Source organism: Xyrauchen texanus, chromosome 16 (genome assembly GCF_025860055.1).
Source record: "Xyrauchen texanus isolate HMW12.3.18 chromosome 16, RBS_HiC_50CHRs, whole genome shotgun sequence".
Classification (NCBI taxonomy): domain Eukaryota; kingdom Metazoa; phylum Chordata; class Actinopteri; order Cypriniformes; family Catostomidae; genus Xyrauchen; species Xyrauchen texanus.
This window is the reverse complement of record NC_068291.1, coordinates 45,464,156-45,482,587: the sequence shown is the minus strand read 5'-3', so window position 1 is coordinate 45,482,587 and position 18,432 is coordinate 45,464,156. Positions and strand designations below refer to the sequence as shown.

The 18,432-nt window shown below is 41.3% G+C and overlaps 1 protein-coding gene across 1 annotated transcript; it reads left to right on the top strand.

Moving 5' to 3' along the window:
• Nucleotides 1-1,814: 1,814 nt before the first annotated feature.
• Nucleotides 1,815-18,073, top strand: LOC127656796 (kelch-like protein 28). Its single transcript, XM_052145255.1, is given in 8 exon segments — nucleotides 1,815-1,917; nucleotides 2,024-2,166; nucleotides 2,168-2,284; nucleotides 11,722-12,359; nucleotides 12,636-13,079; nucleotides 15,472-15,579; nucleotides 15,581-15,678; nucleotides 15,966-18,073. Coding segments are annotated over 8 exon segments (1,815 nt in total). The 3' UTR covers nucleotides 16,130-18,073.
• Nucleotides 18,074-18,432: the final 359 nt, after the last annotated feature.

The following is an 18,432-nucleotide window of genomic DNA, read 5'->3' as shown; positions in this document are numbered from 1 at the left end:
AAACATCAAGCTGATCAAATATTCATGTGTCATATGTTGTATGAAAGATCTTAAAGAGTAAAATACAGCCAGATTATTTGTTTTACTCACAGACAAAAATATAGTGATTAACAGCTAAATATATGTCTTTGACAATTATGTTGGTGTTGCCTATATGCCGCGTTTTTGCTTATAACTTCACAAAAAATAAACAAAACGTATAATATCACATAGCATTATTTAGAGTCTGTGATTATCTTTCAATCGAGTCCACACACAAGATAATCAGATGTATAGATCATTAGATAATCCACATGAAGCACAATGTTACATATGACCACCAGGAGATGGCGCCAAATACACGACACAGACTCAATGATGACTCAAATGACACAGAATGAAACTCATTCTGTGAAATCTCATGACTAAAATCATGTCTGCATGCTATGCAAACCTTTAGTCATTGTTGTGTTTGCATGTGTAATTAGTTCTTATGTACAATTATTATCTTTTATTTGTTTGGAGATGTTTTTGGACACTATGATACATTATATTTGTAATGTTGGAACTTTTGATTGATTTGTCGTATCAACACAAATGTTTCTCAGATACAGTCGACATGATTGAGAACAAAACAAAAGCAGTTTATCGGAGCCACATTATTTACACCCAGAGATATAAACTGTAAAATCAGAAAAAAAAAATTTTTTTTTTTTTTTTTAGCAGTTTCTTAGTCTGAGAGTCTTAGAATTATTGTTATCTATATATTTAAAAAATAATAATAATTCTTTACAATGATACCAAAAATTCAGCCTCCTTGTTTTTTAAACTTTTATTTATTTATTTATTTTTTTTTAAATTTGGTCGAGTTATAATCCTTTTTTTTTGTGTATGCCACTGAAACAGGAAATCTTTAAAAATACCTTCAGAGCTTAAAGGGTTAAAGAAAAGAAGCAACGAGTAGAAATATATTTTTGTATCAACATTATGCCACAAATGCTGTCGATTGATCACTTGTATTGAACCTGTATTATTTCATTAATTATCCTTCTTTGCAGAAAATGTTACTTTAACATTAGACTTGCCACGATATTATAATTTCACACCGGTGCGGTGTTCACATCAAACCGACTAACGCCGGTATTACCGCTGGTTGGACGTTACGCGGTACTATTGGATCATTTGTGTTAAGCAATGGCAATAATGCAAGGCAGCTTGACTTAAAACTTTGAACTTTGCTTTTTATTTGAAATTAAATTGTTAAACTTTTTTGAAAGATGATTTTCAACAGTTGTGAAGGGCAACGAACCGACTTCATCTGTGCATTGTCTCCATCATGGGCGACCGGTCGGGTTTTCACTCTACGGGCAAATACATCACTTATTCTGGGTTATTTCGGGTTTAATGTTGGTGTTTTATTACCCTTCATCCCATGACCCAGTTTTGGTAATGACTGTGTATGTGTGTGAATACATTCGTTTGGTTCCCTCCATTAAAGTCTAAATACAATAAGAAATGTAAACATAATAACTATAATGATGATAATAGTCACTGAAATAATAATCATTATGATTTAATCACAGATGTACAGGCTGCAGAGTTGCGTTCACAATTAACTGCTCGGTTGAAATAAAGTGAATGAACTCATAGCAGCTCCTGAGATGTCATTCACAGCATTCTCATACACCATACTGTTCTTGCAAAAACATTTCAGAAGACTAAAACAAAGATGGAGTGAAATTAACTTTTAAAGGAGAAGTGTGTCATTTCTGCACCATTAGTGGCATCTAAAGGAATCGCAGAAATGATCACAGTTTTTAAACTCTCTTAACATCATGTTCAGCCTCAAACACAAGCTGTTGGTTGAGTCGGAAGTTGGCATGTCGGGCTGCTCTAACAAATGGATGAAACTACCAAACTTCCAATGGATTACTGATAGTAAACATGGATGCCAGCGTTTAAACAACAAAGATGTTTTCAGATAAGCAGTACTCTTGTGCGTGTAATATAAAGAGAGTCCTAACAGAAGCTTTGTGTTTGTCAGATGGAGCAGACGGGAAGTCGTACATGTTTGCCAGTCTGATGCGTCCCCACTCCGAGCAGCTCCTGCAGGGTCTGCAGCTCCTGCGACAGGACCGTGAACTCTGCGACATCGTGCTGCGGGTGGGAGACGCCAAGATCCACGCAGCACAAAGTGGTGCTGGCCAGTATCAGCCCGTATTTTAAAGCCATGTTCACGGGGAACCTGTCAGAGAAAGAGACGTCTGAGGTGGAGTTCCAGTGCATCGATGAAGCTGCGCTCAAGGTGAGGAACGTTTCTCTGAGGTTCAGTCAAACAGTACACAGCGTATCCATCTTGACATGCACTTCCACCTTTGTCCTTTTTTATAGTGCTGATTAAATCTTCTAGCGCCACTAATTAGTGCAAATAATTCTAGATGCATGCACATATGGACAGAAAAATAGTGCCAGTGCTCAAACACTCTGTTTCCACCTGGTATTACGCTGCATCTCAGGTGATCTGATGGCATGTGGTCAGGTGAGACACTGTTTACACCTGGGCACTTAAATGCGTCTCCTGTGACCACTTGTGATCAGATTTGATCCGCTTTTTAATACTTTCCAATCAGACGGTTTTTTCCTTTTAAAGCCGCTTGTAAACGAAACGTTTCAACTCTTGTTTCAGCGCAGCGGTTGATTGACAGGTGAGGGGTGGGGATGCATACAGGACGGATTAGCATTTACACCTCAAATGCGATCTGGTCACATGCGTTTTAGACCCCGTTTAGACCACATGTGATAATACCAGGTGGAAACGAGGTCTAAGATGATGAAATTTGCGTACGCAGACCCCTAGTGTTCTTGGCTTAAGTCACACATTTTAAATGTCTAAATGTCACTGGATTTGATAACAAAATATCAAGGCAAGTGTCATTTATTAAAAAAAAACATTTGACAAAAAGACCTTTAGGTTTGAAATGCTAAAACAATAGATGTAGTGTTGAAAATGAAGACCCACTGGGGTTCATTCGTGAAACCTTTGTAAATATTTGAGTAAATTCTGAGTAATTTGCACGTAAAATGGACCTTCGCGGAAACACTCTGCAGGATTCACAAGCACTTTATACTCCCCAGATTTTTTCGTAAAAAGTGTGTTATGTTAGTGACTTCCAAGCATTCGTAAAGAGGGGGCGTGTGCACGTTCTTTCACAATTATCAGAATCCACGGCCATGAAAACGGCATTTAAGGAAGTCTCCGGACTCGCTGGTAAATGCTGTTCACATCGATGCAGTAATGAAATGAATAAGGGCGTTCACATCGTAAAGTTTTGATTTAGCAAACACTGTAGCGTCTCAAAGAAAGTGAGGAACTTACTATCGTTGCATGTTTTTGCTGTCATATAATGCTCTTTGGAGAATCAAACAGTTCAAGAGGTCACTAAAAATGGTTTGACGTGAGTGTAAAATTGGGAGGACCATTATCTCTGGTTCAGTTTTTGAGTGAAACGCTGTAAACTAATAAAGATTCGCAAGATACGACAGTGTTGTATTGTGTACGCACCTGTCCACGATGTGTTTATTTATAGGTTTAACAGCATTAGCATTGACCATTGTAAAACAGTTAAACGATGGGCAAGGAGGAGGTGAGAACCGGCTTGTCAACATAAATGATATTTAATTAAACTCAAACCAAAAGCATAAACACACATATGACGGACATGCCCGTAATTCTCTCTCTCGAACCATCGTCACCGTCGCCTTTATTCCTCACGCGCCTCATCAGGCCGATTGGGGACCGGTGCTGCGATATTCCGATCGGCCCCGCCTCCACTCCACAACCATATATTATCAACTGAATGCGATTATCAGCCTATAGGTAATAATGAAACATACATTTTAGAGCTCATATCACATGAAAAAACTTTCTAACCAATCACGCTAGAGGACTTGACGTTCCAACTCAAACTGCATCTTCACAAGACCTCTTCAGCCTCATGCACTTCAGCGTTGGGAATAAACTATATTTTGAAGAAACAAATGCAAGTGTCAAAGAAATGTTTTCAATTAAGTATATACAATGTATATACAATTGCAAGTAAAAGTATGTGAACCCTTTGGAATTAGCAGGTTTTCTGCATTAATTGGCCATAAAATGTGCTCTCATCTTCATCAGTCACAAGTATAGACAAACACAATGTGCTCAAACTAACAACACACAAACAATTATAATCTTTCATGTCTTTATTGAACACGTCCCATTAAACATTCACAGTGCTGTGGAAAATGTATGTGAACCCCAAGGCAAATAACACCTACAGTACAAAATCTAATTAGAGTCAAGAGTTGACAAACCTGGCATCCAGTTAATAAAACAAGATTGCAGGTGTGGGTTAGAGATACTTTGACTTATAAAAATGACTCAAACATTTTGAGTTTGCTATTCACAAGAAGATTCTGCTGATGTGGACCCAGGGTTTCCGTTGTCCGGTAATTACCGGACATTGGCCGGTAAAAAAATTAAATGTCCGACAAAATTAAATCTCTCCGGTCAAATTGTCCGATTAAAATTGCCTAATAATCCCGTCCCCCTAACACAATCTGAATTTGAGAATAAGCCTAAAATGTATAAAGCAAAAATACACCGATCTCTTGCTATGTTATAAAGGAACAGGCTCTATCGTTTGAAAGTTATGAAACAACATCGCATGCTGCATTTCAAATAAAGAGCATGCCTAAAACGGCTGCAATATAGACCTAAACAACGAACGATTGAGTGAGACGTTTCAAATATGGCCAGGCCCAGGCAGACTAGCTTTAAAAGCTTTTTTCAGAGGCCAGACGATGGTGAATCAGGAACATCTCATTATAGATAGATCAGTGCTTCTAATCCGCGCATTCGTGCAGTTTTTTTTCCTCTATCATCAAAACTGAATAGTCTATGTTCATCAGTGCATGGTTACAGTCTATATCAAGCAGGGACACGCTTGTGTGCATTTTATTTTGTGATTTCACCGAATTAATAGAGAGTCTCCTGAACGGCGATAGATTGAAACGCTGCGTCCTAGTGAAGATTGCGCTATCTCAAGCAGCGCGTCGTCCATGCAACTGATAGCAGCGGACACGCTTTATCTTATTTAATAACGGACTAAATGAATGATCTGCTAGTTAACTGGAGATGTTGTATTTATTTGTATTAGGTACATCCGTGCCTCAATGTTTCAAAAAGTGAATGTGTGTGAAACCACAGTAAAAACAATTGGCGTTGATTGACGCCAATCGGACGCTCATGTTTTTTTTCGTCTATTTGAAAGTTAAGCTAATAATAATATGTTGCATTCTATACGGCCTGATTATGTCATTTTTTAAGTTACATAGACTGCCTCCAGTTTTCCTCAACTTGACTAATTAAGAGGCGATATATTTGACCGGCATATCATCAAAATGTCCGTAAAACGAAACCTCACCATTTTTTTCTAGCGGAAACTCTGTGTGGACCATGACTCACAAACAAGAGATTTTACGATCAAGAATTGTTGCTTTGCATAAAGCTGGAAAGGGTTACAAAGTTATCTGGAATAGTTTAGATATTCATCTGTTCACAGATACACAAACTGTCTATAAATGGAGATGATTTAGTACTATAGGTACTCTCACTAGAAGTGGCCGTTAGATATTCATCTGTCCACAGTTAGACAAACTGTCTATAAATGGAGATGATTTAGTACTATAGGTACTCTCACTAGAAGTGTCCGTTAGATATACATCTGTCCACAGTTAGACAAACTGTCTATAAATGGAGATGATTTAGTACTATAGGTACTCTCTCTAGAAGTGACTGTTAGATATACATCTGTCCACAGTTAGACAAACTGTCTATAAATGGAGATGATTTAGTACTATAGGTACTCTCTCTAGAAGTGTCCGTTAGATATTCATCTGTCCACAGTGAGACAAACTGTCTATAAATGATTTAGTACTATAGGTACTCTCTCTAGAAGTGGCTGTTAGATATTCATCTGTCCACAGTTAGACAAACTGTCTATTTATGGAGATGATTTAGTACTATAGGTACTCTCTCTAGAAGTGTCCGTTAGATATTCATCTGTCCACAGTTAGACAAACTGTCTATAAATGGAGATGATTTAGTACTATAGGTACTCTCTCTAGAAGTGTCCGTTAGATATTCATCTGTCCACAGTGAGACAAACTGTCTATAAATGGAGATGATTTAGTACTATAGGTACTCTCTCTAGAAGTGTCCGTTAGATATTCATCTGTCCACAGTTAGACAAACTGTCTATAAATGGAGATGATTTAGTACTATAGGTACTCTCTCTAGAAGTGTCCGTTAGATATTCATCTGTCCACAGTGAGACAAACTGTCTATAAATGATTTAGTACTATAGGTACTCTCTCTAGAAGTGGCTGTTAGATATTCATCTGTCCACAGTTAGACAAACTGTCTATTTATGGAGATGATTTAGTACTATAGGTACTCTCTCTAGAAGTGTCCGTTAGATATTCATCTGTCCACAGTGAGACAAACTGTCTATAAATGGAGATGATTTAGTACTATAGGTACTCTCTCTAGAAGTGGCTGTTAGATATTCATCTGTCCACAGTTAGACATAATGTCTATAAATGGAGATGATTTAGTACTATAGGTACTCTCTCTAGAAGTGGCCGTTAGATATTCATCTGTCCACAGTTAGACAAACTGTCTATAAATGGAGATGATTTAGTACTATAGGTACTCTCTCTAGAAGTGTCCGTTAGATATTCATCTGTCCACAGTTAGACAAACTGTCTATAAATGGAGATGATTTAGTACTATAGGTACTCTCTCTAGAAGTGTCCGTTAGATATACATCTGTCCACAGTTAGACAAACTGTCTATAAATGGAGATGATTTAGTACTATAGGTACTCTCTCTAGAAGTGTCCGTTAGATATTCATCTGTCCACAGTTAGACAAACTGTCTATAAATGGAGATGATTTAGTACTATAGGTACTCTCTCTAGAAGTGTCTGTTAGATATACATCTGTCCACAGTTAGACAAACTGTCTATAAATGGAGATGATTTAGTACTATAGGTACTCTCTCTAGAAGTGGCCGTTAGATATTCATCTGTCCACAGTTAGACAAACTGTCTATAAATGGAGATGATTTAGTACTATAGGTACTTTCACTAGAAGTGGCCGTTAGATATTCATCTGACCACAGTGAGACAAACTGTCTATAAATGGAGATGATTTAGTACTATAGATACTCTCACTAGCAGTGGCCGTTAGATATTCATCTGTCCACAGTGAGACAAACTGTCTATAAATGGAGATGATTTAGTACTATAGGTATTCTCACTTGAAGTGGCTGTTAGATATTCATCTGTCCACAGTTAGACAAACTGTCTATAAATGGAGATGATTTAGTACTATAGGTACTCTCACTAGAAGTGGCCGTTAGATATTCATCTGTCCACAGTTAGACAAACTGTCTATAAATGGAGATGATTTAGTACTATAGGTACTCTCACTAGAAGTGACCGTTAGATATTCATCTGTCCACAGTTAGACAAACTGTCTATAAATGGAGATGATTTAGTACTATAGGTACTCTCACTAGCAGTGGCCGTTAGATATTCATCAGTCCACAGTTAGACAAACTGTCTATAAATGGAGATGATTTAGTACTATAGGTACTATCACTAGAAGTGGCCGTTAGATATTCATCAGTCCACAGTTAGACAAACTGTCTATAAATGGAGATGATTTAGTACTATAGGTACTCTCTAGAAGTGGCCATTAGATATTTATCTGTCCACAGTTAGACAAACTGTCTATAAATGGAGATGATTTAGTACTATAGGTACTATCACTAGAAGTGGCCGTTAGATATTCATCAGTCCACAGTTAGACAAACTGTCTATAAATGGAGATGATTTAGTACTATAGGTACTCTCTAGAAGTGGCCATTAGATATTCATCTGTCCACAGTTAGACAAACTGTCTATAAATGGAGATGATTTAGTACTATAGGTACTATCACTAGAAGTGGCCGTTAGATATTCATCAGTCCACAGTTAGACAAACTGTCTATAAATGGAGATGATTTAGTACTATAGGTACTCTCTCTAGAAGTGGCCATTAGATATTCATCTGTCCACAGTTAGACAAACTGTCTATAAATGGAGATGATTTAGTACTATAGGTACTATCACTAGAAGTGGCCGTTAGATATTCATCAGTCCACAGTTAGACAAACTGTCTATAAATGGAGATGATTTAGTACTATAGGTACTCTCTAGAAGTGGCCATTAGATATTCATCTGTCCACAGTTAGACAAACTGTCTATAAATGGAGATGATTTAGTACTATAGGTACTCTCAATAGAAGTGGCCGTTAGATATCATCAGTCCACAGTTAGACAAACTGTCTATAAATGGAGATGATTTAGTACTATAGGTACTCTCTAGAAGTGGCCATTAGATATTCATCTGTCCACATTTAGATAAACTGTCTATAAATGGAGATGATTTAGTACTATATGTACTCTCACTAGAAATGGCCGTTAGATATTCATCTGTCCACAGTGAGACAAACTGTCTATAATGGAGATGATTTAGTACTATAGGTACTCTCACTAGAAGTGGCCGTTAGATATTCATCTGTGCACAGTTAGACAAACTGTCTATAAATGGAGATGATTTAGTACTATAGGTACTCTCACTAGAAGTGGCCGTTAGATATTCATCTGTCCACAGTTAGACAAACTGTCTATAAATGGAGCTGATTTAGTACTATAGGTACTCTCACTAGAAGTGGCCGTTAGATATTCATCTGTCCACAGTGAGACAAACTGTCTATAAATGGAGATGATTTAGTACTATAGGTACTCTCACTAGAAGTGGCCATTAGATATTCATCTGTCCACAGTTAGACAAACTGTCTATAAATGGAGCTGATTTAGTACTATAGGTACTCTCACTAGAAGTGGCCGTTAGATATTCATCTGTCCACAGTTAGACAAACTGTCTATAAATGGAGATGATTTAGTACTATAGGTACTCTCACTAGAAGTGTCCGTTAGATATTCATCTGTGCACAGTGAGACAAACTGTCTATAAATGGAGATGATTTAGTACTATAGGTACTCTCACTAGAAGTGGCCGTTAATATTCATCTGTCCACAGTTAGACAAACTGTCTATAAATGGAGGTGATTTAGTACTATAGGTACTCTCACTAGAAGTGGCCATTAGATATTCATCTGTCCACAGTTAGACAAACTGTCTATAAATGGAGGTGATTTAGTACTATAGTTACTCTCACTAGAAGTGGCCGTTAGATATTCATCTGTCCACAGTTAGACAAACTGTCTATAAATGGAGGTTATTTAGTACTATAGGTACTCTCACTAGAAGTGGCCGTTAGATATTCATCTGTGCACAGTTAGACAAACTGTCTATAAATGGAGGTGATTTAGTACTATAGGTACTCTCACTAGAAGTGGCCGTTAGATATTCATCTGTCCACAGTTAGACAAACTGTCTATAAATGGAGGTGATTTAGTACTATAGGTACTCTCACTAGAAGTGGCCGTTAGATATTCATCTGTGCACAGTTAGACAAACTGTCTATAAATGGAGATGATTTAGTACTATAGGTACTCTCACTAGAAGTGGCCGTTAGATATTCATCTGTGCACAGTGAGACAAACTGTCTATAAATGGAGATGATTTAGTACTATAGGTACTCACTAGAAGTGGCCGTTAGATATTCATCTGTCCACAGTTAGACAAACTGTCTATAAATGGAGGTGATTTAGTACTATAGGTACTCTCACTAGAAGTGGCCGTTAGATATTCATCTGTCCACAGTGAGACAAACTGTCTATAAATGGAGGTGATTTAGTACTATAGGTACTCTCACTAGAAGTGGCCGTTAGATATTCATCTGTCCACAGTGAGACAAACTGTCTATAAATGGAGATGATTTAGTACTATAGGTACTCTCACTAGAAGTGGCCGTTAATATTCATCTGTCCACAGTTAGACAAACTGTCTATAAATGGAGGTGATTTAGTACTATAGGTATTCTCACTAGAAGTGGCCGTTAGATATTCATCTGTGCACAGTGAGACAAACTGTCTATAAATGGAGATGATTTAGTACTATAGGTACTCTCACTAGAAGTGGCCGTTAATATTCATCTGTCCACAGTTAGACAAACTGTCTATAAATGGAGGTGATTTAGTACTATAGGTATTCTCACTAGAAGTGGCCGTTAGATATTCATCTGTGCACAGTGAGACAAACTGTCTATAAATGGAGATGATTTAGTACTATAGGTACTCTCACTAGAAGTGGCCGTTAGATATTCATCTGTGCACAGTGAGACAAACTGTCTATAAATGGAGATGATTTAGTACTATAGGTACTCTCACTAGAAGTGGCCGTTAGATATTCATCTGTGCACAGTGAGACAAACTGTCTATAAATGGACATGATTTAGTACTATAGGTACTCTCACTAGAAGTGGCCGTTAGATATTCATCTGTGCACAGTGAGACAAACTGTCTATAAATGGAGATGATTTAGTACTATAGGTACTCTCACTAGAAGTGGCCGTTAGATATTCATCTGTGCACAGTTAGACAAACTGTCTATAAATGGAGATGATTTAGTACTATATGTACTCTCACTAGAAGTGTCCGTTAGATATTCATCTGTGCACAGTGAGACAAACTGTCTATAAATGGAGGTGATTTAGTACTATAGGTACTCTCACTAGAAGTGGCCGTTAGATATTCATCTGTGCACAGTGAGACAAACTGTCTATAAATGGAGATGATTTAGTACTATAGGTACTCTCTCTAGAAGTGGCCGTTAATATTCATCTGACCACAGTGAGACAAACTGTCTATAAATGGAGGTGATTTAGTACTATAGGTACTCTCACTAGAAGTGGCCGTTAGATATTCATCTGTGCACAGTTAGACAAACTGTCTATAAATGGAGATGATTTAGTACTATAGGTACTCTCACTAGAAGTGGCCGTTAGATATTCATCTGTCCACAGTTAGACAAACTGTCTATAAATGGAGGTGATTTAGTACTATAGGTACTCTCACTAGAAGTGGCCGTTAGATATTCATCTGTGCACAGTTAGACAAACTGTCTATAAATGGAGATGATTTAGTACTATAGGTACTCTCACTAGAAGTGGCCGTTAGATATTCATCTGTCCACAGTTAGACAAACTGTCTATAAATGGAGATGATTTAGTACTATAGGTACTCTCTCTAGAAGTGGCCGTTAGATATTCATCTGTCCACAGTTAGACAAACTGTCTATAAATGGAGATGATTTAGTACTATAGGTACTCTCTCTAGAAGTGGCCGTTAGATATTCATCTGTGCACAGTTAGACAAACTGTCTATAAATGGAGATGATTTAGTACTATAGGTACTCTCACTAGAAGTGGCCGTTAGATATTCATCTGTCCACAGTTAGACAAACTGTCTATAAATGGAGATGATTTAGTACTATAGGTACTCTCACTAGAAGTGGCCGTTAGATATTCATCTGTCCACAGTTAGTGGGTTATTCATCAAAGAAATTTTTTCAATTAAGTGTGTGTATATATATATATATAACGTTAACCCTTACAGTGAAACACCCATTTTGCTGTTTAAGTAGTGGTGTAGTTGTTCAGACAGTGTTGTTTGTGTGTCTTCATCAGGCGATTGTGGAGTACGCTTATACAGGAACAGTGTTCATCTCACAGGAAACGGTGGAGTCTCTCCTTCCTGCTGCCAATCTCCTGCAGGTCAAACTGGTTCTGAAGGAGTGCTGCAGCTTCCTGGAGAGTCAACTGGACGCGGGGAACTGCATTGGAATCTCACGCTTCGCCGAGACATACGGCTGTCACGATCTGTGTCTCTCGGCCACCAAATTCATCTGCCGGAACTTTGAGGAGGTGTGTCAGACGGAGGAGTTCTTTGAGCTGACGCGATCGGAGCTGGACGAGATTGTCTCTAACGACTGCCTGAACGTCCTGACGGAAGAGACGGTGTTTTACGCGCTGGAGTCGTGGATTAAATACGACCCGACGGAGCGGCAGCAGTACCTCGCTCAGCTCCTGCACTGTGTCCGTCTGCCGCTGTTGAGCGTTAAGTTCCTCACGCGACTCTACGAGGCCAATCACCTGATCCGTGACGATCATGCCTGTAAACATCTGCTCAACGAGGCGCTGAAATATCACTTCATGCCTGAACACCGACTGTCTTACCAGATGGTTCTGTCCATGCGGCCGCGCTGCGCTCCGAAAGTCCTGCTAGCGATCGGAGGTAAAGCCGGACTCTTTGCGACACTGGAAAGGTAAAAACACTCCAGACAGGCGATACTGTGTCATTCACACTTAATGTTGATTATTGATTGTTCTGTTCAGTTTTAAATGAATGCACCATCCCAAAAATGAATGTTGTGTCATTTACTCTCCCTCAAACCCATATGACTGCTGTTTCCATACAATGAAAGTGTAAATCTGCTCATATATTCATGTGTATTGTGTATTGTGTATTGTGTATGTGTGTGTGTGTGTGTGTGTGTGTGTGTGTGTGTGTGTGTGTGTGTGTGTGTGTGTGTGTGTGTCAGTATGGAGATGTATTTCCCTCAGACGGACTCGTGGATCGGTCTCGCTCCGCTCACGGTTCCGCGCTATGAGTTCGGCGTGGCGGTTGTGGAGCAGAAGGTATATGTTGTGGGTGGAATCGCGACACACATGCGTCAGGGCATCAGTTACCGGCGTCACGAGAGCAGCGTTGAACGATGGGACCCCGACAGCAACACATGGTCAACGGTGGAGCGTATGGCCGAATGCAGGAGTACTCTGGGCGTGGTGGTGCTGGCGGGCGAGCTGTACGCTCTCGGCGGGTACGACGGCCAGTATTACCTGCAGTCTGTGGAGAAATATGTGCCTAAAGTGAGAGAGTGGCAGCCAGTGGCACCCATGACCAAATCACGCAGCTGTTTCGCCACCGCCGTGCTGGACGCCATGATTTACGCCATCGGAGGATACGGCCCTGCACACATGAACAGGTACAACTGAACATATATCAGCAATGCATGCTGGGAGCTGTCATAGTGATTACAAGGATTTGACGCTATCACACCTGGAGTCGTGAGTTTGAATTCAGGGTGTGCTGAGTGAATCCAGCCAGGTCTCCTTAGCAACCAAATTGGGCCGGTTGCTAGGGAGGGTAGAGTCACATGGGGTAACCTCCTTGTGGTCACTATAATGTGGTTCTCGCTCTCGGTGGGGCGTGTGGTGAGTTGTGCGTGGATGACGCAGAGAATAGGGTGAAGCCTCCACATGCGCTACGTCTCCACGGTAACACACTCAACAAGTCACATGATAAGATGCGCGGATTGACGGTCTCAGACGCGGAGGCAACTGAGATTCGTCCTCCGACACCCGGATTGAGGCGAATCACTACGTCACCATGAGGACTTGGAGCGCATTGGGAATTGGGTGTTACACATTGGGGAGAAAATCTAAAAAAAAAAAGAAGCTGTCTTTCTTAAAGCGACTGTACTGGCACATGTAAATAGTTACAAATCGTACAAAGTATGCGATTAATAAATAAACATGTTCACACACACACTCTCACACTAACTCTCACACGCACACACTCTCTCACACGCACACACTCACACACACACTCTCACACACACTCTTACACGCGCACGCACTCTCACACACACTCACACTCACTCTCACACACGCGCACGCACTCTCACACGCACACACTCTCACTCGCGCACGCACTCTCTCGCGCACACACTCTCTCACGCACACACTCTCTCACGCACACACACTCTCACGCACACACTCTCTCACGCGCACACTCTCTCACACGCACACTCTCTCACACGCACACTCTCTCACACGCACACTCTCTCACACGCACACTCTCTCACACGCACACTCTCGCACACGCACACTCTCTCACACACACTCTCACACGCACTCTCTCACAGGCACTCTCTCTCACACGCACACTCTCTCACACGCACACTCTCTCACACGCACACTCTCTCACACGCACACTCTCTCACACGCACACTCTCTCACACGCACACTCTCGCACACGCACACTCTCTCACACACACTCTCACACGCACTCTCTCACAGGCACTCTCTCTCACACGCACACTCTCTCACGCGCACACACGCTCACGCGCTCACGCGCACTCTCACACACACACTCTCTCACGCGCACACTCTCGCACACACACTCACACGCACACTCTCTCACACACGCACACTCTCTCACACACACTCACACTCACTCTCACACACGCGCACGCACTCTCACACGCACACTCTCTCACACACACTCTCACACGCACTCTCTCTCACACGCACACTCTCTCACACGCACACACGCTCACGCGCACTCTCACACGCACACTCTCTCACGCGCACACACGCTCACGCGCACTCTCACACGCACACTCTCTCACGCGCACACTCTCTCGCACACACACTCACACACGCACACTCTCTCACACACGCACACTCTCTCACACACGCGCACGCACTCTCACACGCACGCACTCTCTCACGCACACACTCTCTCACGCACACACTCTCTCACGCACACACTCTCTCACAAGCACACACTCTCACACACTCTCTCACACACGCACACTCTCTCACTCACACGCACGCACTCTCACACTCACGCACACACTCTCTCACGCACACACTCTCTCACGCACACACTCTCTCACAAGCACACACTCTCACACGCACACTCTCTCACACGCACACTCTCTCACACACACTCACACTCACTCTCACACACGCGCACGCACTCTCACACGCACACACTGTCACACGCGCACGCACTCTCACTCACGCACACACTCTCTCACGCACACACTCTCTCACATGCACACACTCTCTCACACGCACACACTCTCACACGCACACTCTCTCACACGCACACTCTCTCACACGCACACTCTCGCACACGCACACTCTCTCACGCGCACACACGCTCACGCGCACACGCTCACGCGCACTCTCACACTCGCACACACTCTCTCACGCGCACACTCTCTCACACGCTCACTCTCTCACGCGCGCACTCTCTCACGCGCGCACTCTCACGTGCACACTCTCTCACGCACCCTCTCACGCGCGCACTCTCTCACGCACCCTCTCACGCGCGCACCCTCTCACGCGCGCACTCTCTCACGCGCGCACTCTCTCACGCGCGCACCCTCTCACGCGCGCACCCTCTCACGCGGACGCTGTCATGGACTCAAACTGTACTTTATTTCTCTCTTCATTCACACATTTCAGCAGTTTGTGTTATTTAATATGTGTAACATTGTTCTAAGACCTTCAGTCAGTGTTGGATGAATAATACTTTGATGAGTGATGATGTGTTGAAGTGTTCATGATCTCTTGTGTTCACAGCGTGGAGCGATACGATCCGAGCAAAGACTCATGGGAGATGGTGGCAGCCATGGCTGATAAGCGGATCAACTTTGGCGTTGGTGTGATGCTCGGCTTTATATTTGTTGTGGGGGCACAGCGGTGTTTCTCATTTATCCAGCATTGAGCGATACGACCCCCATCAAAACCAGTGGACAGCCTGTCGACCAATGAATGAACCCCGCACAGGTGAGGCCGTGAAGAATATTCTAGACTGTCACATGCTATATTATAATATATTAGTCGTGAAAGCCCAGAGTTGTTCATAAGGTGTCTGTTACTGTGATTTGTCCATATTTAAAGGAGTTTTACTCTTTTTGTCGAGTTATAAAAGCCTTTAATTTTGGGTATTCCACTGAAACAGGAAATCTGTAAAAACACCTTCAGTGTTTAAAGGGTTAAGTGCTTTTATTAAAGGAGGTTGCCTGGTGTGTGTGTGTGTGTGTGTGTGTGTGTGTGTGTGTGTGTGTACACAGGTGTGGGCTCTGCTGTGGTGGATAACTTCCTGTATGTGGTCGGCGGTCACTCGGGCTCGTCGTATTTGAACACAGTTCAGCGTTACGATCCGATCACAGACAGTTGGCACGACTCCAGCGGGATGATGTACTGTCGCTGTAACTTCGGCCTGACTGCCCTTTGACCCCGGCCGTACAGGTCAAATCATAGACTCTTATCATAGAGCAGGACGAGAGAGACGACACTCATCCGCTGACGTTTTGCTCCACAGCGCCACACACTGACGCTCACTTGGAGGATTGAGGACACACGTGAGGATGATCGACCCCCACACGAGCACACGTGATCATGTGACCAGTGCAAATGCGGAGAGACTTCCACAAACATTCAGAAGACGCAGAGCGGCGGGAAAACTGTTGCGCGTGTGTACACACGCCTCTGAGCACTTTCTCCACTTTACATTAAAAGGCTTCTATTGAGAGGTGTGTGTGTGTGTGTGTGTGTGTGTGTGTGTGTATTTGCGTGTGAGTGTGTTTGTGCTTGTGTGTGTGAGTGTGTTTGTGCTTGTGTGTGTGTGTGTTTGCTTGTGTTTGTGTGTGTGCGCGCGTGTGTGTTTGTGTGTTTGCTTGCACGTGTTTGCTTGTGCGCATTTGTGTGTGTGTTTGCTTGTGTTTGTGTGTGTGCGCACACGCGTGCGTGTTTGTGTGCGTGCGTGTGTGCGCGTGCGTGTGTTTCTGTGTTTGCATGAGTGTGCGTGTGTGCATGCGTTTGTGTGTGGCAGCTTGTGTGTATTTATATGTGTGCGTGCGTGTGTGCGGGCGCGTGAGTGTGTGTGTTCATGTTTGTGCGCGTATGTGCGTGTGTGTGTTTTCTGTATGAAACTCTCACACTGATTGGTGCTTATTGACTCTTCAGGATTCTGTTGTTTTAGTTCTTTTGTGTGTTTGTGTTCAGATGAAATGCTCAAAGAAGCATCACGCAATAACATTCTTACATGAATGTCAAAAACAGTTGCTTGAATTCATTCATTCATCTGTCAATCATCTCAGTGACTTACTCAAAGACATCTTGAACCAATGAAATGTGCTTTATTTTCAATGTTTGAGAGTCAAACATATTTCATAAGTGCCAAAACATTCCATGTCCGGTTAGGACACTTGGAACAGGGCGGCAGCATTTCAGCACTTCTGTCCATTTCCTGAATTCTCTCATTCCTTCATCCATGTTCAGGCCCAAACTCATTTCACCCTTGAACTGAACGAGACTGATGTGATTTCACATTAAACACGTCACAAACTGAATGATTATATTAATGCATCTGTTAATATTTGCATGAGATGAAACTATAGAGAGTTCTGCACTTACCAAACCATTTTATACTTTGTAAATACTAAAAGGCATTTAGACGATGCAATAATGACTTTTTTATTTGGTTTATTTTGGTCATCTAATTGCCAAGGTGTTTTTGACTTGAATAGTTTTCATAGTGTGTGTTTTTAGTGTGTGTTTTTATGTTGCTCGTTGTTGTTATTATTATTTTTGGATCTGAACTGCCTTTAGAAACATGATGTTTGCATTGATGATGAGAAAATGAATTGGTCATGTGATTTATTTGTTTGTTATACAGATCTCCCTCTACAGGCGTGTTTATGATTATTTCACATTAAAATCATGATCAATCATCTGTTCAGTCTATTTCATGGAATTTACTCAGTCAACGTATTTAGCAGAATTATGGGTAAATAAACATAAATGGAGAAAAAAAAACCTTATTTAAGAAAGCTTTGGTAAATTTGTTTTAATACATTTAGGTAAATCGAGCGATTATTTTATTATATTGTTTATTTGATCTTTTTATTTTTTGTATGTTTTTAGACAACACATCTGACCGTATTAACATGATCATGTAGAGTTTTTTGTTAACTCTTCTTTAAAGATGCTGTAAGTGATGTTTATCATGGAAAGATGTGACTGAAGTAAGTGTTGTGAGATATCTCACCGGTCTCTGTGACAGATCTAAACTCTGTAAACAACAAACAAAAACATGTCTGCAGTCTCTGACGCTTTCTGCCTGTCAATCATTTTACACGCTCTCATTGTATTCTAGTTTCAGCGAATTATTGAGGCTTAATGCCACTTTTATGCCATGTTGTTCATAACAGTTGTCAGTAGAGGGTGCTGTTATGCCGCTGTTGTTTTTAACAACCGTTTCTGCTCCTGTCGGACTCAATAAAGCTCATTTGGTCTCTTTGGAGGGCGGGGTTTGGAAAGATAGGGCGTGGCTAATCCAACAGCTTGTGTATGTAGAACGGCTGAAATCGCTTACAGCGCCTTTAACATAATAACAGATAACTGTCATTTCCAATCGCAGTTTTCACTGACAAACAGAAAGGAAACTGAAATAACTGCAGCTCTAGATGAAGGAAATCTTATTTCGATTGATTTAGCTGATGAGAACTTGTGACATAATTATTATTATTATTATAC